Source organism: Oncorhynchus kisutch, linkage group LG1 (genome assembly GCF_002021735.2).
Source record: "Oncorhynchus kisutch isolate 150728-3 linkage group LG1, Okis_V2, whole genome shotgun sequence".
In the NCBI taxonomy this organism is placed as follows: domain Eukaryota; kingdom Metazoa; phylum Chordata; class Actinopteri; order Salmoniformes; family Salmonidae; genus Oncorhynchus; species Oncorhynchus kisutch.
Genome location: NC_034174.2, coordinates 54,262,710 through 54,287,760, shown reverse-complemented (window position 1 = coordinate 54,287,760; position 25,051 = coordinate 54,262,710). Strand labels below are relative to the sequence as shown.

Below are 25,051 nucleotides of genomic sequence, written 5' to 3'. Positions count from 1 at the left end.
AATGCCTTGTTCATGGTTGGAAGGACAGAATGACCTCGTCAGGTCAGGAATTCTATCCAGAAACCTTTCAGTTACTGGCCCAACATTCTAACCACTAGGCTACCTGCCGTGGCGGCAGCAATGCAACTTAGAAGTAGCCCAAAAACCTGCAACCCGCGACCAATACATTTTCATCCACGACATCGTTTTCAAAGTAGACCAATTTCGGGAAAACCTCGAACATGGCAACCCTGTGCGTACTTGACGTATAGCAAATGTTTATAACTACGCCACCCACATTTACACAGTGAAATATCTGTCTCATTGTTATATTTGTGGTATAGGCTTTATTGGCATTTAAAGCGCACTACTGAGTTTTTATATCACTAGTAAATCCTATTGCGAGTTTCAAGTGTGATAAAACGGATACGACGAGTTCGGCACACGCCTACTGTATATTGCCGCATTCAAAAGAACTGGGAACTCCGAAAAATACGAGGTCAATTCATGACTTCAGTGATGTTGTGTGATCGTTCAAATCCATTTTTCCCAGCCAGGAGCAATTTTTTTCCAGAGTTCCCAGTTTTTTTCGAATACTCGGATGTCGAACATTTCCGACTTCCCACTGGAACGCAGCATATCATTTGGAAAACGAAACTAACAGGAAACGGCCAGGGCCCATTTGAAGAGCGCCTCATGGAATCAGTGTTGCCAACTATTTTTATGTGAGAATCGTTATTGGCTCTTTGATTTGAAGCTAGATTACGTTTAGTTTCGACATCACACCACCAATTTGGCTTGCTGCGGCACGACCGCTGGACGAAAAAGGTATTCAAATGAATGCAATCACTACTGTAACTCGCTCTGGATAAAAGCGTCTGGTAAGTAGTACATTTTTGCCCGACGTTACGTTATCGCCCCTTCTGCCGCCTCACCTATGTGAAGCTGGCCACAATAAGGATTATTTTGCCGCAATAACGGAATTTGCGTGTTGCCTTCAAAATAAATGTTCCGAATTGAAAGTGATTCCAACGGATACAAATAGTGGAATCATGTCATATTTCAAACAACTACTTCAAGGTCTCAGATCGAGTGACGTCGCCGACTGAAACACTACTAGCATGCACCGCAAACTAACTAGTCATTTCACACTGGTTAGCCTCACAACCCTTTGACCTCCTGCAATAAGAGCAAAGACGCTAATATTTGTGTAAACTCTACACAGTTGTGTTCTGTGAGTGTCACTGAGTTGGCTTATCTCCCATTTAATGGGTGCAACATCCACAGGCTGCACAGTGCTATAAAACAGTTCAAATGGCCCAAAACTAATGAGAATTATTCTCAAGCTCCGCTCTAGGACGGCATTGGTCCTAATAATTTCAGGGAACTGAACAAACTGTTGATGGTCATGACCTTGCCCCCAGTTACCTGTCTGGTTATTTTAATTTAATTAGAGGCTCAAGCCTTGGGTTAAAGGCAACATCTGCACTGAGCTAAAGGATAGAGCTGTCGTTTTCAAGGAGTGGGACTCTAACCCGGAAGCTTATAAGAAATCCTGCTATCCCCTCCGACAAACCATCAAACAGGCAAAGCGTCAATACAGGGCGAAGATTGAATATACTACACCGGCTCCGACGCTCATTGGATGTGGCAGGGCTTGCAAACTATTACAGACTACAAAGGGAAGCACAGCCGCAAGCTGCCCAGTGAAACGAGCCAACCAGACGAGTTGAATTATTTCTATGCTCGATTCGAGGCAACTAGCACTGAAACATGCATGAGAGCATCAGCTGTTCCGGACGACTGTGTGATCATGCTCTCCATAGCTGATGTGAGTAAGACCTTTAAACAGGTCAACATTCACGGGCCATAGGGCCAGACAGATTACCAGGACATGTACTCCGAGCATGCACTGACCAACAGGCAAGTTTCAACCTGAGTCTGAAATACCAACATGTTTCAAGCAGACCACTGCACAGGCTTAAAGAAAGTATAATTATTTCAATGAATGTTACTTGGTAATCTATTTTATTTCTTGTACGGTTTCCTCCCTATTGATGAGATGTATTTTGTTTTCATGTTATGATCTTGTTTAGGTTTTCTTTTCATGTATTTTCATGAGGACCATAATGGAAATACGTCTTAACTTTTTTGAGTCATCCTTGATGATAATAATGGCATTGTACTGTATCAACATGTCTGGTTGCATTGTGCCTAAAATTGATTAAAAATACATATATAATAATAATAATAATCATATGAATGTCCAATACATACAATAGACTGACTGGAAAGGTGATTTCCCACAGTCAAAGTCCTGCTAAGATGCTAATATTTGTGTAAACTCTACACAGTTGTGTTGTGTGAGTGTCACTGAGTAGTCTGATTTTCATGGTTTCAGCATCCATAGGTTAGGCTGTACAGACAGTGCTTATAAGTATAGCCCCAATGCCATTCTAAAGTCTAATACATCGACAGTGTGATTTCAACTGCAGATTTCTTTGTTGTGTCAAATGAACAAATTATTGTCTCTTGTTGGATTTATTTAACAACATTATGAACTTGTTAAGCATTATTTACTCCAAATATGGCATGATTCCACTATTTGAATCCGTTTGAGTCACTGTCAATGGGGGACTTTTATTTTGAAGGCGACCTGCAAATTCCACTTTTGTGGTTTATCCTTATTGTGGCTAGCTTCACATAGGTGAATTCACCAACACTGACCCGCAGAGAAGGACTAAACTGATCATTACTGTCAACCAGACAAGGACAACTGAAATCCACATATTAAAACGTCTGAATATTGGGACAGGAATCACAAGTTCATAACAAGGTATGTTTTTAATTTTATATTGCTTTGTTTTATCGAAAGCTCTAGAATAGAAAATGTATCAGGCGACCACACTTTTGGCTCTAGTAAATAACGAGTAAATACATTGAATAAAAATATAAACGCAACATTCAACAATGTCAGGTTTTACCGAGTTAAAGTTCATATAAGGAAATCAGTCAAATGAAATAAATGCATGAGGCCCTGATCTATGGATTTCACATGACTGGGGTGAGCCTGGTAGGGCATAGGCCCACCCACATGGGAGCCAGGCCCACCAATCAGAATGAGTTTTTCCCCACAAAAGTGCTTTATTACAGACAGAAATATTCCTCAGTTTCATCAGCTGTCCGGTAGTCTGGTCTCAGACGATCCCGCACGTGAAGAAGCCGGGTGTGGAGGTCCTGGACTGGAGAGGTTACACGTGGTCTGTGGTTGTGAAGCCAGTTGGACATACTGCCAAATTCTCTAAAACGACGTTGGAGACGGTGTATGGTAGAGTAATTAACATTCAATTCTTTGACGATAGCACCAGTGGAAATGCTGGCAGTCAGCATGCCTATTGCACAGGTCCTCAACTTGAGACATCTGTGGCATTGTGTTATGTGACAAAACTGCACATTTTAGAATGGCCTTTTATTGTCCACCACAAGTTGCACCTGTGTAATGATCATGCTACTAAATCATCTTATTGATATGCCACACCTGTCAGGTGGATGGGTTATCTTAGCAAAGGAGAAATGTTCACTAACAAGGATGTAAACAAATTTGTGCACAACATTTTAGGGAAATAAGCTTTTTGTAGGTATGGAACATTTCTGGCATCATTTATTTCCGCTCATGAAACATGGGGACCAACACTTTACATGTTGCATTTATATTTTTCTTCAGTATACAAAATTGTATGAAATATCACAGTCACTTGGTTTACACACTTGGCAAAAAATGGTTTTAATTTCAAATTAGCAAAGGATTCACTATTTGCATCATTGCATAACTGTCATAAAAAGACCGTCCATGCTGACATTTTGAGGGTGAAATAATTTGGTTTCGAAGGTATACAGATTTAGTGTGATAACATACTGTTACATTGTATCATGTAATCACTGACTGTATCCAAGTGATGTAATTTCTGTCAAAATTAAACCTATGCCATTTCAATGTAATCTCTTGCTGTATCCTTTAGATGGAACATGTCATCCACCACAATATAAAATAATCATGCATAAATATCAAGTTTGCCTCTGTTTTGGAATCTATTTTAAGAAATTGTAAATTCCATTCAAACATTCAAATTGTGTTGGGTTTCATTACTTGTCTTAGAGGACCAATAGTAAGTCATCCTGTATGGATCCCCCAAACAGAGGGGGGCAACAGAGAGGTAGAGGAGGAGCCAACCATGTCGATCACAGAAGAGGTAAGGAGATTTATTTTTATTTTGGACAGGCAAAACACGATTGGCATTTCCTTCTTTAGATTGATATAGATTTCCCTGTTGTTTGCCTCAGGTGCTGAGGCTGGTCAGAAAGAAGAGGAAGGGATAGCCAACCAAGGGAGAGGGGGAAGAGGTAGGGGGGCCAGGGAAGAGATGAGAGGGGTTAATGGGGGGAACCCGAGGGAGGATAGGAGAGAGCGAGATGACAGAGCAGGGAAGGGAAGAGGAAGAGCAGGGGAGGATGCCAGGGGTAAGGGTGGTAGAGCGGGAGGAGGAGGAAGGGAGATAGTGGGAGGCAGAGAAAATAGAGGGGGAGGGAGAGGCAGAGGAGGAGAGAGAGGGGGTGGTAGAGGAAGGGGTGGTAGAGGAAGAGGGGGAGGGAGAGGAAGATCTATAGGCGGTGGCACCCCTCAGGTTCATCCAATTGAGTACAAAACCTTGGAGAAGCTATCAGGGAAAGACCCTTCAGAGGTAGCCATCACTCTGGCCTTGAGCGATGGACTGGAAGCTCTCCTCGACAAGAGAGAGATGCGACAGGACCTTGTTCAGCTTCTCTGCCAAGTATTATGCAAGGCCTTCTTGTCCAAAACCGACCGCCAAACCGTACAGTGCTTGACTGGCTTAATCAAGGATTCCGGATTCCTCCGAACCATCCTGCCCCATTATGTGATGGGAATGGGATCCGAGTTTGACCACACTCGCCGGGAACAATACCCCCAGCACTTGGACAACATCATGACCCTTCTCTCCAAGGTGCTCAGCATCTTCCCAGCTAGCTCTATAAAGGGCGTGTCCATGATAGTGGCCCTCTTCAGACCAGTCATCAACAGCCTGCGAGCCGTGGGGGTGGACGTCCTGAAGCAGACGGAGGAGAACCTGGATAGGATCCAGGGCCTGGTCGAGCACCTCCAGGAGAGAGCCAGGGAGGGCACCCTGAGGTCTGATAACTACTCCTTCATAACCGCCCAGGAAGACGCCCCACCTGGGGAGGCCGACTTCAGGACCCTGCCCATCTACCCCACCCCCAAAGAGTTCCACCAGGACCAGAGATCCTACCTCAGGCCCAACCTCATCTCCCAACGCTACGCCAGCGGACTGCTCTACCTGGACACGCACTTCCGGCTCATGCGAGAGGACTTTGTGAGGCCTCTTCGAGAGGGCATCCAGCAGCTGATTCAGAGCCAGCAAGACCTGGGCAATAAAGACATCCCTTTGAGAAAGTGCCGCTTTGATGATATCAGAGTGTACTTTGACACTCGACTGGTGGTACCATTGTGCACCCCGTCTGGTTTGGCGTATAAGGTCCAGTTTGACTCCCATCCTCTTAAGGTCAGTGAGTTTGATTTAAGAGTAATTGAATAGAAAAATGATAACTTACCAACATTGTGTAGTTATAAAACTTAAAATAGTGAGATTATACAATACTCTTTGAAATTACATTAATACATACAATGTTTTTCCATATACGAAGAGTGTATTCAAATATATGCTCATGTTCTTCTCTGTCCCGCACAGTTTGTCCGCTGGCAAAACTCCAAGCGGCTGATATACGGCTCCCTGCTCTGCATGTCCTGTGACAACTTTGACACCTTCCTGTTTGCTACTGTGTCGGACCGGGACCCCAAGGAGCTAGAGAAGGGCTTTGTCCAGCTCAGTTTCTTAGGGGAGAGCAGGCGAGCCCTGGCCGGTGTGGAGGCCCACCAATCCTTCCTCATGGTGGAGACCACAGCCTACTTTGAGGCCTACCGCTACGTCCTCGAAGGGCTGCAGGAGCTGGAGGTAGAGGATCTGCCCTTTCAGAGGTCGGTGTACTGTCTGTCTGGCGTTCTTAATTTCAACAATTAGCTTGTGAATGCACCAGTGTTGTTGATGCTATATGAGATAAAGAGTCGGCTAATCAGCTTTGGGACAAGCTTAAGACAAAATATTGGGTTTTCATCACGCTTTTCTGACAATGAGACTTACTGATTTGTATTGATACAGTTACATGCTTCTGATCTCAAAGTGCTTAACATGGTTTGTGAGTGACTTAATTCTTCCGGCAGCTACTAGATGAATTTGACAGAAATTATGTTCACCACATGTCAATTCTTGTAATGAAGAATGACATTTATGATTTTTGACGACATGTAAATTACAGGTATATAGTGGAATGCAGCTCAGACGTCGAACCTCCTGCCTACCTGCCCAGGGCAGATACGTATGACCTGTCTGCTATTGCGGTGCCTGAGTTTAAGAGCAGTATCAAGAGCTTTCACACCCTGGATCCTGAAGCCTGGCCCCCCATGGAGCAGCTGGGATTGGACGAGTCTCAGATGAGAGCCCTTCAGATCGCACTCACCAAGGAGCTGGCTATCATCCAGGGACCCCCAGGCACAGGTGGGATACATTTTTAATAAGTCATACATATTGAATAGATCATGTTTACGTAAATGTACAGTACCGGTCAAAAGTTTGGACACACCTACTCATTCAAGGGCTTTTCTTTATTTTTTAACAACTATTTTCAACATTGTAGAATAATAGGGAAGACATCAAAACTATGAAATAACACATATGGAATCATGTAGTAACCAAAAAAGTGTTAAATCAAAATATGTTTTATATTTTAGATTCTTAAAAGTAGCCACCCTTTTCCTGGACAGTGTTGCACACTCTTGGCATTCTCTCAACCAGTTTCATGTGGAATGCTTTTCCAGCAGTCTTCAAGGAGTTCCCACATATGCTGAGCACTTGTTGGCTGCTTTTCCTTCACTCTGCGGTCTAACTCATCCCAAACCATCTCAATTAGGTTGAGGTTAGGTGATTGTGTAGACCAGGTCATCTGATGCAGCACTTCATCACCCTCCTTCTTGGTCAAATAGCCCTTACACAGCCTGGAGGTGTGTTGAGTCATAGTCCCATTGAAAAACAAGTCCGACCAAGCGCAAACCAGGTGGGATGGCATATTGCTGCGGTAGCCATGTTGGTTAAGTGTGCCTTGCATTCTAAATATATCACAGACTGTGTCACCAGAAAAGCACCCCACACCATTATACCTCTTCCTGCAAGCACCACAGTGGAAACCACACATGTAGAGATCAACTGTCCACTTTTTTTTTTACACCTTTTTTTACTAGGCAAGTCTGTTAAGAACAAATTCTTATTTTCAATGACGGCCTAGGAACAGTGGGTTAACTGCCTGTTCGGGGGTAGAACGACAGATTTTGTACCTTGTCAGCTCGGGGATTTGAACTTGCAACCTTTCGGTTACTAGTCCAATGCTCTAACCACTAGGCTACCCTGCCACCCCTAGACACCTACTCTGTGTCTTACAAAGACATGGCGGTTGGAACCAGAAATCTCAAATTTGACTCATCAGACCAAAGCACAGATTTCCACCGGTCTAATGTCCATTGCTCATGTATCTTGGCCCAAGCAAGTTTCTTTTTATTGTTGTCCTTTATTGTTGTCCTTTTTCTTTGTTTCTTTGCAGCAATTCGACCATGAATGCCTGACTCACGCAGTCTCCTCTGAACAGTTGATGTTGAGATGTGTCTGTTATTTGAACTCTGAAGCATTTATTTGGGCTGCAGATTCTGAGGCTGGTAACTAATAAACTTCTCGTCTGCAGCAGAGGTAACTCTGGGTCTTCCTTTCCTGTGGCGGGTCCTCATGAGAGCCAGTTTCATCACAGCACTTGATGGTTTTTACGACTGCACTTGAAGAAACTTTCAAAGTTCTATGAAATGTTCCGCATTGACTGACCTTCGTGTCTTAAAGTAATGATGGACTCTCGCTTCTCTTTGCTTATTTGAGTTGTTTTTGTCATAATATGGACTTGGTCTTTTGCTACTATTATTATTCTACAATGTAGAAAAGAGTCCAAATAAATAAAAACCCTTGAATGAGCACGTGTGGCCAAACTTTTGACTGGTACTGTATACACATTCAAATGTTCCAGGCCAAAAGCTGAGAAATTGGGCAACGTTGCTTCTTGTAACGTCGTCTTTAGTGCAACAGCTCTGCAGGAGTGTAACACTTTTAGACATTTTCTTTCCTTACTCATAATCCCAGGGAAGACCTACACAGGACTAAAGATCGCCCAGGCTCTGCTTACCAATCAGGAGATGGGGAGAGGTTTCACCTCCCCCATGCTGGTGGTTTGTTACACCAACCACGCTCTGGACCAGTTCCTAGAAGGTAGTCCTCCTTTTTTCTCAACATTGCACACATCTCACGCTACTTTTGTGTCTCAAATGAAGTTATTTTCCACCTCAAGCCATACTTGAAGAATCTCAGATGCTGCATACCATAATTTTGTGTTTGACCAAAGATAATTCTGAAGGGCACTTTTGTTGTTGTATGTATGAGCACCTTTTTTAATTTGTTAAACAATGTGTACCATAGGCATCCACAAGTTTCTACCAGACGGTATTGTGAGAGTGGGTGGGCAAAGCAACAGTGAGGTCCTGAAGCGTTTCACCCTGAGAGAGCTGAAAAGCTCCCATTACTTCCGCCGCAACCTACCGCCACATCTTCGCCGTGCCAACAGTGAGGTGAGGCCCAACTTGAAACCTGAAAGTTACACTGACCAATATGTGAACATTTTAGAAATAGTCTTCAAATGTAAATTGTAAATGTAGCTATTGAAGTGAATGTAGTTCAGATATAATTTTTGTCAGGAATGTAACAGTCAGGTTGGCTATCTTTCGGGAAAAGTCAATCAGCGAAATAATATCACAGTGATGTTCAGAATATTGTTTCCCCTCAGATCTATGATGCATTGCGGACAGAAGAGACTAAGATCCAGACTCAGTCTGTGCAGCTGGAGTGCAGTCTTCGGGGCGTCCTAAGGGAGCAGTACCTCCAAAAGTTCATCTCAGAGAAACACTGGGATAGCCTGACGCTACAGCCAGTGAGTCTTTGATAGCACTGTAAAATATAAAGATTTTTAGCCTCTGTCTGACCTTTATAATTACAACTATCAGGCTGGTGATGTCACGCCCTGGTCTTAGTATTTTGTGTTTATATATTTATTTGGTCAGGCCAGGGTGTGACATGGGGTTATTTTGTGTTGTGTTGTGGTATTGGGGGTTTTAGTAGGTATTGGGATTGTGGCTGAGTAGGGGTGTCTAGCATAGTCTATGGCTGCCTGAGGTTCTCAATCAGTCAGGTGATTCTCGTTGTCTCTGATTGGGAACCATATTTAGGTAGCCTGGGTTTCACTGTGTGTTTGTGGGTGATTGTTCCTGTCTCTGTGTTAGTTGTGTTTGCACCAGATAGGGCTGTTTCGGTTTTCATACTTTCATTTCGTTAGTTTGGTCCGATGCTTGTTCTACCTCTTCGTCAGAGGAGGAGATAGAAGAGAGCCGTTACAGAATCACCCACCACACCCGGACCAAGTGGCGTGGTAACAGGCAACAGCAGCAGCAGGAGCAGCAGCAGCTGCAGTGGGAGAGGTTGCACCACCTGGAGAAATGGACATGGGAGGAGGAACTGGACGGTAAAGGACCCTGGGCTCAGCCTGGAGAATATCGCCGCCCCAAGGAAGAACTGGAGGCGACGAAAGCGGGGAGGCGCTGGTATGAAGAGGCAGCACGGCGACGCGGATGGAAGCCTGAGAGTCGGCCCCAAAAATGTCTTGGGGGGGGGGGGGGGGGCTCACAGGGAGTATGGCTATGCCAGGTAGGAGACCTGCGCAAACGGAGCACACGGTGTTTCCAGTGCGGGTGCATAGCCCGGTGGGGTTCATACCAGCTCTTCGTATTGGCCGGGCTAGAGTGGGCATCGAGCCAGGTAAGGTTGGGCAGGCTTGGTGCTCAAGAGCTCCAGTGCACCTGCACGGTCCGGTCTATCCAGAGCCACCTCTACACACCAGTCCTCCGGTGGCAGCTCCCCGCACCAGGCTTCCTGTGCGTGTTCTCTATCCAGTTCCACCAGTGCCAGCACCACGCATCAGGCCTACAGTGAGCCTCGCCTCTCCAGCGCTGCCGGAGTCTCCCGCCTGTTCAGCGCTGTCGGAGCCTTTCTCCTCTCCTGCGCTGCCGGAGTCTCCCGCCTGTTTAGCGCAGCCAGAGCCTTCCTTCTCTCCAGCGCTGCCGGAGTCTCCTGCCTGTTCAGCGCAGCCTGAGATGCCAGTCTGCATGGAGCAGCCAGAGCTGCCAGAGCTGTCAGTCTGCATGGAGCAGCCTGAGATGTCAGTCTGCATGGAGCAGCCTGAGATGTCAGTCTGCATGGAGCAGCCTGAGATGTCAGTCTGCATGGAGCAGCCAGAGCTGCCAGGTTGCATGGAGCAGCCAGAGCTGCCAGTCTGCATGGAGCTGCCAGTCTGCATAGTGCAGCCAGAGATGCCAGTCTGCATAGAGCAGCCAGAGCTGTCAGTCTGCATAGAGCAGCCAGAGATGCCAGTCTGCATGGAGCAGCCAGAGCCGCCAGTCTGCATGGAGCAGCCAGAGCTGCCAGTCTGCATGGAGCAGCCAGAGCTGCCAGTCTGCATGGAGCAGCCAGAGCAGCTAGATCCGCCAGTCAGCCAGGATCCACCAGTCAGCCAGGATCTTCCAGATCTGCCAGTCAGCCAGGATCCGCCAGTCAGCCAGGATCCGCCAGTCAGCCATGATCTTCCAGATCCGCCAGTCAGCCATGATCTTCCAGATTCGCCAGTCAGCCAGGATCCGCCAGTCAGCCAGGATCTGCCAGAACCACCAGCTAGCCAGGATCCGCCAGTCAGCCAGGATCTGCCAGAACCACCAGCTAGCCAGGATCTGCCAGAGCCTACTACCTGCCTGAGTTTCCTCTCAGTACTGGGCTTCCTCTCAGTGCTGGGCTTCCTCTCAGTGCTGAGCTTCCCCTCAGTGCTGAGCTTCCCCTCAGTGCTGAGCTTCCCCTCTATGCTGAGCTTCCCCTCTATGCTGAGCTTCCCCTCTATGCTGAGCTTCCCCTCTATGCTGAGCTTCCCCTCAGTCCCGAGCTACCCCTCAGTCCCGAGCTACCCCTCAGTCCCGAGCTACCCCTCAGTCCCGAGCTACCCCTCAGTCCCGAGCTTCTACCTCAGTCCCGAGAGGCCCCTCAGTCCAGTGGGGTCCTTGGTGAGGGTTATTAGGCCTAAGTCGGCGGCGAGGGTCGCCAATCAAAGGACGCGTTACAGGGGGACTAAGACGTGGTTGGAGTGGGGTCCACGTCCCGAGCCGGAGCCGCCACCATGGACAGACGCCCACCCGGACCCTCCCCTATGGGTTTTACTGTGCGGCCGGGAGTCCGCACCTTGGGGGGGGGGGGGGTTCTGTCACGCCCTGGTCTTAGTATTTTGTGTTTATATATTTATTTGGTCAGGCCAGGGTGTGACATGGGGTTATTTTGTGTTGTGTTGTGGTATTGGGGGTTTTAGTAGGTATTGGGATTGTGGCTGAGTAGGGGTGTCTAGCATAGTCTATGGCTGCCTGAGGTTCTCAATCAGAGTCAGGTGATTCTCGTTGTCTCTGATTGGGAACCATATTTAGGTAGCCTGGGTTTCACTGTGTGTTTGTGGGTGATTGTTCCTGTCTCTGTGTTAGTTGTCACCAGACAGGCTGTATAGGTTTTCAAATTTTTCCGTTTGTTGTTTTTGTATTGTTCGTGTTTTCGTTTTCATTAAACATGTATCGAACTAACCACGCTGCATTTTGGTCCGACTCTCCTTCGACGGAAGAAAGCCGTAACAGGTGACTACTTCTACGACTATAATTAATAGTTCCATCACCACAGCTACTACTAGAACTTTGTACCCGCAATCGCGCGCATGTTGATTTTGTCCACCCACACCAGATGCGATCAGGACACGCAGGTTGAAATATCAGAACAAACTTTGGAACCAGCTACAGTGGGGCAAAAAAGTATTTAGTCAGCCACCAATTGTGCAAGTTCTCCCACTTAAAAAGATGAGGGAGGCCTGTAATTTTCATCATAGGTAACATTCAACTATGACAGACAAAATGAGAAAAAAAATCCAGAAAATCACATTGTAGGATTTTTATTGAATTTATTTAGCAAATTATGGTGGAAAATAAGTATTTGGTCACCTACAAACAAGCAAGATTTCTGGCTTTCACAGACCTGTAACTTCTTCTTTAAGAGGCTCCTCTGTCCTCCACTCGTTACCTGTATTAATGGCACCTGTTTGAACTTGTTATTAGTATAAAAGACACCTGTCCACAACCTCAAACAGTCACACTCCAAACTCCACTATGGCCAAGCAAGACCAAAGAGCTGTCAAAGGACACCAGAAACAAAATTGTAGACCTGCACCAGGCTGGGAAGACTGAATCTGCAATAGGTAAGCAGCTTGGTTTGAAGAAATCAACTGTGGGAGCAATTATTAGGAAATGGAAGACATACAAGACCACTGATAATCTCCCTCGATCTGGGGCTCCACGCAAGATCTCACCCCGTGGGGTCAAAATGATCACAAGAACGGTGAGCAAAAATCCCAGAACCACACGGGGGACCTAGTGAATGACCTGCAGAGAGCTGGGACCAAAGTAACAAAGCCTACCATCAGTAACACACTACGCCGCCATGGACTCAACTCCTGCAGTGCCAGTCGTGTCCCCCTGCTTAAGCCAGTAAATGTCCAGGCCCGTCTGAAGTTTTCTAGAGAGCATTTGGATGATCCAGAAGAAGATTGGGAGAATGTCATATGGTCAGATGAAAGCAAAATATAACTTTTTGGTAAAAACTCAACTCGTTGTGTTTGGAGGACAAAGAATGCTGAGTTGCATCCAAAGAATACCATACCTAATGTGAAGCATGGGGGTGGAAACATCATGCTTTGGGGCTGTTTTTCTGAAAAGGGACCAGGACGACTGATCTGTGTAAAGGAAAGAATGAATGGGGCCATGTATCGTGAGATTTTGAGTGAAAACCTCCTTCCATCAGCAAGGGCAATGAAGATGAAACATGGCTGGGTCTTTCAGCATGACAATGATCCCAAACACACCACCCGGGCAACGAAGGAGTGGCTTCGTAAGAAGCATTTCAAGGTCCTGGAGTGGCCTAGCCAGTCTCCAGATCTCAACCCCATAGAAAATCTTTGGAGGGAGTTGAAAGTCTGTGTTGCCCAGCAGCAGCCCCAAAACATCACTGCTCTAGAGGAGATCTGCATGGAGGAATGGGCCAAAATACCAGCAACAGTGTGTGAAAACCTTGTGAAGACTTACAGAAAACATTTGACCTCTGTCATTGCCAACAAAGGGTATATAACAAAGTATTGTGATAAACTTTTGTTATTGACCAAATACTTTATTTTCCACCATAATTTGCAAATAAATTCATTATAAATCCTACAATGTGATTTTCTGGATTTTTTTCTCTCTCATTTTGTCTGTCATAGTTGAAGTGTACCTATGATGAAAATTACAGGCTTCTCTCATATTTTTAAGTGGGAGAACTTGCACAATTGGTGGCTGACTAAATACTTTTTTGCCCCACTGTATATTAATTTGGGGACAGGTCGAAAAGCCTTAAACATTTACGGCACTTTAGCTAGCTAGCTTGCTGTTGCTAGCTAATTTGTCCTGGGATATAAACATTGGATTGTTATTTTACCTGAAATGCACAAGGTCCTCTACTCCAACAATTAATCCACAGATAAAAGGGTAAAAGGAGTTTGTTTCTAGTTATCCCTCCTTCAGGCTTCTTCTTTGGACTTCATATGGCGTTTGGCAACCAACGTTAAGGTGCATTACTACCACCAACTGGACTGGAGTGTGGGCCTCAGTTCATTCTTTCATTCATCTTTCATTCCCCAACGTGGAACGTGGGAATATGCTCCTATGCTCCTAAAAACCAATGAGGAGATGGGAGAAGTGGGACTTGCAAGCGCATCAAGTGTCACAAATAGAACCAACTTCTATTTTAGCACCTGGCTACGCAGACGTGCGAACAGTATGGGTGCAACGATTGAAAAACATGTTTGTGTACTTTTATTTTGCAATGCTCTCGCATGCGACACCGGCGGTGTGTTCAGCATGTAAATGACTACTGACCAGTAGCACTCACGTCTGTAGACATGAAGTGCTTTGAAAGGCTGGTTATGGCTCACATTAACACCATCATCCCAGAAACCCTAGACCCACTCCAATTTGCATACCGCCCCAACAGATCCACAGATGATGCAATCTCTATTGCACTCTACAATGCCCATTCCCAGCTGGACAAAAGGAACACCTACGCGAGAATGCTGTTCATTGACTATAGCTCAGCATTCAGCACCATAGTGCCCTCAAAGCTCATCATTAAGCTAAGGACCCTGGGACTAAATACCTCCCTCTGCAACTGGATCCTGGTCTTCCTGATGGGCCGTCCTCAGATGGTAAGGGTTGGCAACAACACATCTGCCACGCTGATCCTCAACACAGGGGCCCCTCAGGGGTGAGTGCTTAGTCTCCTCCTGTACTTCCTGTTCACACATGACTGTGTGGCCAAGCACGACTCCAACACCATCATTAAGTTAACCGACGACACAACAGTGGCAGGCCTGATCACCGACAACAGTAAGACAGCCTATAGGGAGGAGGTCAGAGATCTGGAAGTGTGGTGCCAGGACCACAACCTCTCCCTCAATGTGATCAAGACAAAGGAGATGATCGTGGACTACAGGAAAAGGATGGCCGAGCACTCCCCCATTCTCATTGAACGGGGCTGTAGTGGAGCAGGTTGAGAGCTATCATGGTCCAAACACCTCAGTCGTGAAGAGGGCACGGCAATGCTTATTCCCCCTGAGGAGACTGAAAAGATTTGGCATGGGTCCTCAGATCCTCAAAAAGTTCTACAGCTGCACCATCAAGAGCATCCTTACTGTTTACATCACTGCCTGGTATGACAACTGCTTGGCCTCCGACCGCAAGGCGCTACAGAGGGTAGTGTGTACGGCCCTGTACATCACTGGGGCCAAGCTTCCTGCCATCCAGGACCTCTATACCAGGCAGTGTCAGAGGAAGGCCCTAAAAATTGCCAAAGACTCTAGTGACCCTAGTCATAGACTGTTCTCTCTGCTACCGCACGGCAAGCGGTACCGGAGCGCCAATTCTAGGTTCAAGAGGCTTCTTAACAGCTTCTACCCCCAAGCCATAAGACTTCTGAACAGCTAATCAAAGGGCTACCTGGACTATTTGAATTGACCCCCCCCCCCCCCCCCCTTTTTTACGCTGCTGCTACTCGCTGTTTATTATCTATACATAGTCACTTTACCCCAACCTACATGTACATATTACTTCAATTACCTCGACTAACCTGTACCCCCGCACATTGACTAGGTACCGGTACCCCCTGTATATATTGTTATTGTTATTTTATTGTTGCTCTTTTATTTGTTACTTTAGTTTATTTAGGAAATATTTGTTCTTAACTATTATTTTTCTTAACTGCATTGTTGTTTAAGGGCTTGTAAGTAAGCATTTCACGGTAAGGTCTACACTTGTTGTATTCTGAGCATGTGACAAATACAATTTGATTTGATGTTATCGTCGGATAGGACAACTAATATGAGTACGCTAACCCCAACTGCCTCTACAAGGCATGAGATTCAAAAAGTAGGTCTGGCATTCCCAGAAAAGCTTTATGAAACGATGTTGAACTGTGGTAATCTGTCATTGGCCATAGAGGAGACAATACTTACTATTAATATGTAATCCTCAGGCATTGGATGGCTTTGAGAGCTATGGTGGGAAGAAGCCGTCTCTTGTTATGGAGTGGCTGGGATTAGGTTTCACTGTCTTCCAGCAGAGGACGCCACATCCTCAAAATTGCAATGCAGGTGAGAAACCACTGCAGTACCACAGAGCGTAGACAAGACAACATGATCACACAGATAATAAACGGAACAGGTGCAGAGAAATGCTTCTCTTTGTGGGATTGTATTTGTCAACCTTGCTAGTGAATATATTATTCATGTAGCTATTAACACAAGCATTTCGCTGCTCCTGCGATAACATCTACAAATCTGTGTAGGTGACCAATAAACTTTGATTGATTTTATTTTATTTTATTTAGTCTCTTTGAACTCTTTTTGTTTCATTTAAAACTCCCTTTGATCCTAACTGAAACTATATGGGGGGGGGGAGTTTAGTGCTCATTTTCATGTTGAGAGAACTACTAGGAAGTTAGAAACTCTGGTCCTCACTCCTCACCCATTTTCACCTCTCTATTTTATGATAGATGTGGAAATGGACGAAGCTGAAGAGGAAGAGGACGACCTGATCGAGATTGCGGAGGAGGCAGACCTGATCCAGGCGGAACGCTTTGTAGAAGCCTCAAACACGCATCATGGTCGGGATGAAGATCTTAGAAAGACGGAGGAGATAGTCAGAGACATGGCGGAACTGATGCTGGCCATGAACCTGGAGAACATCGAGATACAGGCAGAGCAGAGTGAAGAAGGCTGGGAGGTGAGAACCTATAATTAACCTTGAGCCAACAACATAACCAAAAGACGTTGCATCATAAATCGTGTGAATCATAAACCAATTGAGTTGCTTATGGATTTCAAATTGACAACCTCCTGCTTTAAAGTATTGAGCTTAGGAGTATTGTAGAAAGACAGGTGCTGAGTTAAAGTGTTGTCAAAGTTATTTGAAAAGCCTGCGTGTCTCTCTGTATGTGTGCAGATGCAGCGGGTACAGAAGAGGAAGATGAAACATCGTATTAGGAGGGAGCTGGGCAGGCGCTCAGCCGTGAGTGAGGATGAGGAGGACACCATTCTGGATGTGTGGGCTCTCAGTCTGCCAGACAGATGGAGACTGTACCGGTAATACCCCCCCTCATCCCCTAGGCAACGGCATTCTGCTAGAGCGTTTATTCCCATTGAGCATAATTATGTCAACTAATTAGAGAAAATGTATGCACTGATCCCCTCACCTCAAAGGCAAGATTTTGCTCTATAAAACGTTCTGTCACTGTGGCAATGTAACTGTGCTTAGCTTGTGAATGCAAAGTCATCATGGCCACACAGACCACACAGGTGTGCACTTGGCTTGATCTGACTGGGGAAAGACTAGTGCAAGGCTCAGTTGTGTGCCGGCCAAAAAGCTATCTTGGATTAAACCCCAAAATGTAATGTTAAGCCACAGACTCCGTCAATCACACAAGTAATAAAGGACTCTGCTCAATGCATTATTACGAATCTCAGATATTCTGATTTTGATTGTGCTGTATGATTATGTCTGGTAAACACAACTTGTTCTATGGGTTTTATATCATTCTTATGACATACTTATTTCGACTATATAAGTGGTCTTGCAGTGAAATGCTACTCAATGACGTAATCTACTGCTGCTCTGTGTCTGCAGGTTATGGGTGAGGCGTTACCGGACAGAGCTGCGTACGCGAGCCCAGCAGGCGGAGCAGGACTATCAGGACGCAGCCGAGCGTCTGGCTGAGATTCGTCTCCGTGAGGACTTATGTGTTCTGAAGGATGCCAAGGTCATCGGCATGACGACTACGGGGGCTGCTAGATGCCGCAAAGCTTTGCAGGAAGTGAGTCCCCGCCTGGTGATCGTGGAAGAGGCGGCGGAGGTATTGGAGGCCCACACCATCACCACTCTGAGCCAGGCTTGCCAGCATCTCATCCTCATTGGAGACCACCAACAGGTACAGGACACTCATTGGTCAGGCATGGTCAACTCCTTAAAGATTTCACTGTTATTCCAGTAAATCCAGGAATTCAACTGGACATCGTGCTTGAAAATTTTTCAAGTTCATAATGTAAACTGGGCTTTTTTAAAATTGAAAGTCCATGGTCATTTTCATTTCTTAATTGGCTGGGATTTAAATGCAATCAACATCCAACTCTGCTTGGAGCTATAAACTACGAGTTCATCCAGCACACCCAGCTATAAGGTCTTAAATAACTTGACTTAATTCCTTTTAGCTCTGAGTGAATACAGTGTCGTCAGTAAGTATTCACACTCCTTGACTCCATATTTTGTTGTGTTACAGCCTGAATATAAAATTGATTAAATATACATCTCGTGTCACTGGCCTACACAATATACCCCATCATGTCAAAGTGGAATTACGTATTCAACCACTTTGTTATGGTAAGCCTAAATAAGTTCAGGAGTAATAATTAGCTTAACAAGTCACATAAGTTGCATGGACTCTGTGTGCAATCATAGTGTGTAACATGATTTTTGAATGAGTACCTCATCTCTGTAACCCACACATACAATGATCCATCAGTCGAGCAGTGAATTTCAAACACAGATTCAACCACGAAGATCAGGGAGGTTTTCCAATGCCTCGTAAAGAAAGTACCTATTGGTAGATGGGTAGTGCTGAACAATTTTCTTTTTTTAAACAACTAATTGATCAACATTAGTTCAATTATTTGAATTCCATTTAGTTAATATTTTTTTCTGTGAACTCAATGTGCACCTTGCACAGAGATAAATCAGATCCAGTAGGAAGTTGTAGTTTCCAACAGGCCAATATTTTACATAGTATTCACATAAAACGTGGAAATTAACTACAGTGACCATAGTTCATTGTGCATCTACTTATCCATTCTGCGTTTATTTTACATCTGCTACGGAATAGACAAGAATGCGCAATCGTGATGGTATATAGAGAGCAGCTGTTGCTATGCGAGGTACACTAAATGGCCAAAAGTATGTGGACACCTGCTTGTCGAACATCTCATTCCAAAGTCATGGACATTAATATGGAGTTGGTCCCCTCTTTGCTGCTACTGTATAACAGCCTCCATTCTTCTGGGAAGGCTTTCCGGCGAGCTTTACACCACTCCAGCTGATGCTTTGCATTGCGCATGGTGATCTTAGGCTTGTGTGTGGCTGCTTGGCAATGGAAACTAATTTTATGAAGCTTCTGACGAAATGTTCTTGTCCCGGTCCTGTTCTGTGAGCTTGTGTGGCCTACCATTTCCCGGCTGAGCCGTTACTGCTCCTAGACGTTTCCACTTCACAATAACAGCACGTACAGTTGACGGGGCAGCTCTAGCAGGGCAGAGATTTGACCAACTGACTTGTTGGAAAGGTGGCATCCTATGACGGTGCCAGTCACTGAGGTCTTCAGTAAGGTCATTCTCCTGCCAATGTTTGTCTATGGAGATTGCATGGCGGTGTGCTTGATTTTATACACCTGTTAGCAATGGGTGTGGATGATATAGCTGAATCCACTAATTTGAAGGGCTGTCCACATACTTTTGGAGAAGTAGCGTATCTCTACCTGAAAATACATAAAAGTTTGCATTATTTACTTTGAAGAACTCCAGAATAGTGATTTTGTCAGACAGCATAGGCAGCAGCTCAATAGAGATGTGATGATGACTTGGAATAAAATAATGAAGTCATCAAATAAAACAAATGAAATATAAGCAACTGAAATATTTTCGTAAAGTAATGTGAATAAATGATGGTTAATAAGTGATAAGCAGTAATAGGCAGTCACTACCATCAACACAAGGCCAAATCGACACTGGAGTTGCTTACCACGAAGACCGTGAATGTTCCTGAGTGGCCAAATTACAGTTGACTTAAATCTGCTTGAAAATCTATGGCAAATTATTATTTTTTGTCTAGCAATGATCAACAACTAATTGGACAGAGCTTGAAGAATTTTAAAAATAATAATTGGGCAAATGTTGCATTATCCAGGTGTGGAAAGCTAATAGAGATTTACCCAGAAAGACAGCTGTAATTGCTGTCAAAGGTCCTTCTACAAAGTATTGACTCAGGGGTGGGAGACCCATGAGGCGGGGTCATGTTTTGGAGGACGCATGGCTCTCGACCTACGTCTCTCCCGAGTCCATACTGGAGTTACTGCGATGGGACAAGACTGTAACTACCAATTAAATATCACGAAATTGGTGAGAAAAAAGGGTAAAACCTACCCCTAAAAATAAAAAATAGACACATTTTTTTCTCAGTTTATTTGCATATACATTGAGTGTACAAAACATGACAGACTGACCTGGTGAATCCAGGTTGAAGCTATGATCCCTTATTGTCACTTGTTAAATCCACTTCAATCAGTGTAAATGAAGGGTAGGAGACAGGTTAAATAAGGATTTTTAATCCTTGAGACAAGTGAGACATGGTTTGTGTATGTGTGCCATTCAGAGTGTGAATGGGCAAGACGAAAGATTTAAGTGCCTTTGAACGGGGTATGGTAGTAGGTGCTAGGCGGACCAGTTTGTGTCAAGAACTGCAACGCTGCTGTTTTTTTATGCTCAACAGTTTCCCGTGTGTTTCAAAAATGGTCCACCACCCAAAGGACATCTAGCCAAATTGACACAACTGTGGGAAGCATTGGAGCCAACACGGGCCTGTATCCTTGTGGAATGCTTTCAAAACCTTTTAAGAGTCCATGCCCCGATGAATTGAGGCTTCTTCTGAGGGAAAAAGGGGGGGGGGACTCAATAATAGGAAGGTGTTCCTAAAGCTTGGTATACTCAGTGTATATTTTCATACTCTTTACTTTATTACATTTATTTGACAGGGACAATGCATATTAAAATCAACATTTCTGCAAATGTTTCAGGTTTACTGAGCAGCATATTAAAAACAGTGATCTCCTCAACTCTATTGTCTGTTTATATTGTCTAAAACTGTTGAAATGAGGTGGTCCATGCCATCCTCTCTTGAGGTTCAGGGGTACTTACGTAGCTTGCAACCTCCATTGTCCCCCTAGCTCCGGCCCAGTGCAACAGTGTTTGACCTGGCCAAGAACTTCAATCTTGAAGTGTCCATGTTTGAGAGGCTGATCAAGATGGACTTTCCGTATGTCAGACTTAACTACCAGGTATGTGTGGGAATCTGTAGGGAAGTTTATATAGATAAACCAGATAAACCAATTGCCCTTGTTCTTCAATCACCATTGACCAATCCTCTCACTCTGGGTCTATCCTACACAGCATCGCATGAGGCCAGACATTGCCCGTCTCATAGTCCCTCACATCTACTCTGAGCTGGAGAACCACCCCTCAGTGATGGACTTTGAGAATGTTAAGGTAAATAAATGCATACATAAATGAATGCACACAGATTTTTGACCTGGTAGTTTCCCACCTAGCAGGAGTACATTTGAAGATGTTTATCAATGAATTTCCCCATGTGGTCAATTCAATGTACCATTAATAAAGCATGATAAACCGTCCATATGTGTAGGCTTTAGAAGTTAGTTGCCGTCCAATATACATTATATTCAACCCCCCGTTGTCTTGCAGGGGCTTCAATCAAACATGTTCTTTGTGGAGCATAATTATCATGAAGAGGAGATCAAGGATGGAAAAAGTCACCAGAACCGCCACGAGGCCCTCTTTGTGGTAGCGCTGTGTCGCTACCTCTTGTTACAGGACTACCAGCCGTTCCAGATCACCATCCTCACCACTTACACAGGCCAACTCCACTGTCTGCGCAACCTCATGCCAGCCAAAGAGTTCAATGGGGTCAAAGTTCATGTTGTTGACAAATATCAAGGGGAGGAGAATGATATTGTCCTGCTGTCCCTGGTTCGAAGTAACAAACAGGGGAAGGTGGGTTTCTTGAACATCCCCAACCGTGTCTGTGTAGCCCTGTCAAGGGCTAAGAAGGGCCTCTACTGCATTGGAAACATGGACATGTTGGGAAAGGTCAAGCTCTGGAGCAACATCCTGCACATGTTGCGAGAGAAGGACCAAGTGGGCTCTGCAATGACTTTGTGCTGCCAGAACCACCCTGAGCGACACATTAAAGTGTCCTGCGGAGACGACTTCAAACAAGCTCCCGAGGGAGGCTGCAACCTGCCCTGCGAGTTCCGCTTGAACTGTGGTCACGTGTGCTCCAGTGCCTGCCACCCGTACGACCAAGAGCACATAAAGTACACATGCAACAAAAAGTGCCAGAAGGTCCTTTGTGAGCTGGGGCATCGATGCCAACGTCAGTGCTACCAGGAGTGCCCTACTGACTGCCTTAAGCAGGTAGAAAAGATTGTACCACAGTGCCAGCACAAGCAGATGGTGCCCTGTCACCAGGCTCCGGAGAAGTTTGTCTGCCTGGAGCCCTGTCAGCAGAAGCTCATGTGTGGGCATCCATGTGCCTTGGTGTGTGGGGAGTCCTGCACCACCACCTGCATGGTGATGGTCACATTGGAGCTCAAATGTGGACACAAGCAAGAAGATCCCTGTCATTATAAGAGCTCTACCATACAGCCAGAATGCAGGACACATTGCACACAGATGCTGAAGTGTGGCCACCCCTGTCCTGGTTCCTGCCAGAGGTGCCACCAGGGCCGCTTCCACATGGGCTGTTTCCACCAATGTGATCGCCTCCTAGTCTGCTCCCATAAGTGTCGGGAGCCCTGTACACGTGGATGCCCACCCTGTCAAATGCGCTGTGAGAATCGCTGCATCCATAGTGTCTGTATGAAGCCATGCGGCCAGCCCTGTGCCCGCTGCATAGAGCCTTGTGCCTGGAAGTGCCCTCATCAGCGCTGCAGCAAGCTTTGCCATGAGCCTTGTGACCGTCCACCATGCACCCAACCCTGCACCAAAACCTTGACCTGTGGGCACCCATGCATCGGCCTGTGTGGAGACCCATGCCCCAACAAGTGTCGTGTTTGCCACCACGAGGAGGTAACAGAGATCTTCTTTGGTACGGAGGACGATGTTGAGGCCTGTTTCATTCAGCTAGAGGACTGCGGACACTTGTTTGAGTCCACGTCCATGGACACATACATGGGAATGGATGAGAACCAGCAGGCTACCGGAATAAAGTTGAAGGAGTGCCCCAAGTGTCGCACACCCATCCGCAGGAATCTCCGGTACGGGGCTCATGTCAACCGGAGTCTGGTGGAAATTGAAAAAGTGAAGGAGAAGATTAATGGAACACAGTCAGATATTGAGGCACAGAAGGTGGTCCTTAAGCAGCAATGGATTGACAAGGAGGACTTGCTAAGGTACCTACCTATGGAGTACATACAGATCAGAGATACACTGAGAGCCTCCGACCTCACAGCAAATGAACTATGGATCACTGAGAACAAGATGGCCTTACTTGAGAGACTGAACAAGCTGCTGAAGATTCGTAGGGGACACATGTCAAGCGTAGAAACCTTTTACTTTGACGAGAAGGTTCCAGAGTTCCTGAGGTGGCTGATGGATCATCACCAAAAGTTCTCAGAGCAGCAGGCATCTGATCTGCAGAGAGAGCTACAGAGGCTCTCCTTTTTGGCGGAGCTTAACGCCCGCTGCAAGATGGCTAATGGAACAGGCCACGTCCACGTCCAGGCTGAGGTCAGAGCCATGAGGAAGGTTCTGGAGAGAATGCAGCCATTCACTCAGCAAGACAAGGACTTGGTAAAGCAAGCACTTAAAGAACTGGATAAAAAGCTACCAAGCACTGGCCTGGGGATCACTGATGAAGAAAGGATGATGATTGTTAAAGCTATCAACCTGAGTGTTGGACACTGGTACAAGTGTCCCAACAATCACATCTACGCCATCGGAGAATGTGGACGGGCCATGGAGCAAAGCAACTGCCCAGAATGCAACGCTACGATTGGTGGAGCAAGCTATGCTCTGGTGAGTGGCAACAGAGTGGCTTCAGAGATGGATGGGGCGCAAGAGTCCGAAGTCAATAATGTACTGAACTTTGATCTGATGCACCTTGATGATTAAAACCAGATTGTTTTCAGTTTAATTGTGACTTGTCATAACTGATGTGACAGTTATCACAATTGGTACTCCAGAAAGCATAGCTGTATTAATTGATATATTTATTCTGAAATTACAGTAAATTATTAATTGAATGTGATGAAATTAATCTGCTTCGTGAAGTATAATACATATTAATTTTTATTTCGCAGAGGTGAGGTTTAATAATGTCACCCCAGAGTACAATACTGCAATTATATGTGACTTTTTGCTACTGTATCTGTGTGATCTTGAAAGTTGAAAATTAACGATTGATTTTTTAAAAATCATTACACACGGTACAATAAAGAATTACGCAAACGATTAGTCTTGATTTTTTATGTGTGATGATGGGCCTACATTTTTAGACAACTGAGTGTTTTTTTCCAGTCACACCAATGGATGGCAGCAGTGTATTGTTAATTTAACAAAGAGTTGACTTGATACTTGCCATTTTGGCCTTTTACACAAATGTAATACAATTATCTGAGATGATCCAGTATGTTTGCAAAATGATTTTCTAACACACACATTCACGCATTAATCATTCAGCTGACTCAGTTCATATAATGTGATAAAGGGGCTGAAAAACAACTCTGGCATGAAAAGAAAACTCTGTAAAAGTAAGTAATATTCACACACTTGTGCACAAACCAAGTGTTCAGGATACAAAGTGCTGGATACTGTATGTACTTTGGGGGAACCCATATTATTTTTTTCTACTATCTGCAACTTGATATGAGAAATGGCTGTTATTTGAATAGCACTGGGAAAAGAGCAGAGATGAGATGTGGGCAGGGTGAGCATCCACAACATCCTTGCATGGAGTAGATTAGAGTTAGTGTCTCTCCCATTTTGATCTGATTAATTATGGAGATAAACTGAAACTCCACTTTGTGTCTTGGACATTGGCCATTTATTTAAATTAGGATAGGCTTACTTTATGTATTAGTTGAATACATTTACTGAACATTTTGTTAACTGAGTTATAGCGTATTTGACCCTAACCTGTAAGTGATGGTCAGGTGACTAGGTGGCAGGGCAGAGGGGTTTGACTTGGCGTGGACCCGTCCAGAGACAACCCTTACTCCCTAGGCACTTAAGGCACTGGCAGATCAGATCAGTGTAAGCAATATATAATGAACAATGGTCCAATGTTTCA

The 25,051-nt window shown here is 45.2% G+C and overlaps 1 protein-coding gene across 3 annotated transcripts; it reads left to right on the top strand.

Annotated features, from left to right (window-relative positions):
- The first annotated feature begins 493 nt into the window (after window positions 1-493).
- Window positions 494-24,213, top strand: LOC109891145 (NFX1-type zinc finger-containing protein 1-like). Of its 3 annotated transcripts, none has more exons than XM_031827069.1 (16): window positions 494-860; window positions 2,677-2,815; window positions 4,136-4,229; window positions 4,321-5,576; window positions 5,763-6,049; window positions 6,388-6,626; window positions 8,304-8,429; window positions 8,637-8,785; window positions 9,001-9,144; window positions 15,900-16,017; window positions 16,419-16,648; window positions 16,868-17,007; window positions 17,549-17,849; window positions 20,910-21,020; window positions 21,133-21,228; window positions 21,445-24,213. In XM_031827069.1, the coding sequence occupies exons 3-16, from the start codon at window positions 4,160-4,162 to the stop codon at window positions 23,872-23,874; spliced, it is 5,697 nt and encodes a 1,898-aa protein (XP_031682929.1). In that variant the 5' UTR covers window positions 494-860; window positions 2,677-2,815; window positions 4,136-4,159; the 3' UTR covers window positions 23,875-24,213. The 3 variants fall into 3 exon arrangements, with proteins under 3 accessions (XP_031682929.1, XP_031682931.1, XP_020339067.2); XM_031827071.1 differs by having other exon boundaries at window positions 495-860; window positions 4,177-4,229; XM_020483478.2 differs by lacking the exons at window positions 494-860; window positions 2,677-2,815 and adding an exon at window positions 3,264-3,307.
- The last annotated feature ends 838 nt before the right edge of the window (window positions 24,214-25,051 follow it).

Bases quoted from the DNA above. Each gene is read 5' to 3' on its own strand.
- LOC109891145 (XM_020483478.2), top strand. The intron at 16,018-16,418 runs GTGAGAAACCAC...ATTTTATGATAG, and splicing joins TCCTCAAAATTGCAATGCAG to ATGTGGAAATGGACGAAGCT. The intron at 17,850-20,909 runs GTACAGGACACT...TTGTCCCCCTAG, and splicing joins TCATTGGAGACCACCAACAG to CTCCGGCCCAGTGCAACAGT.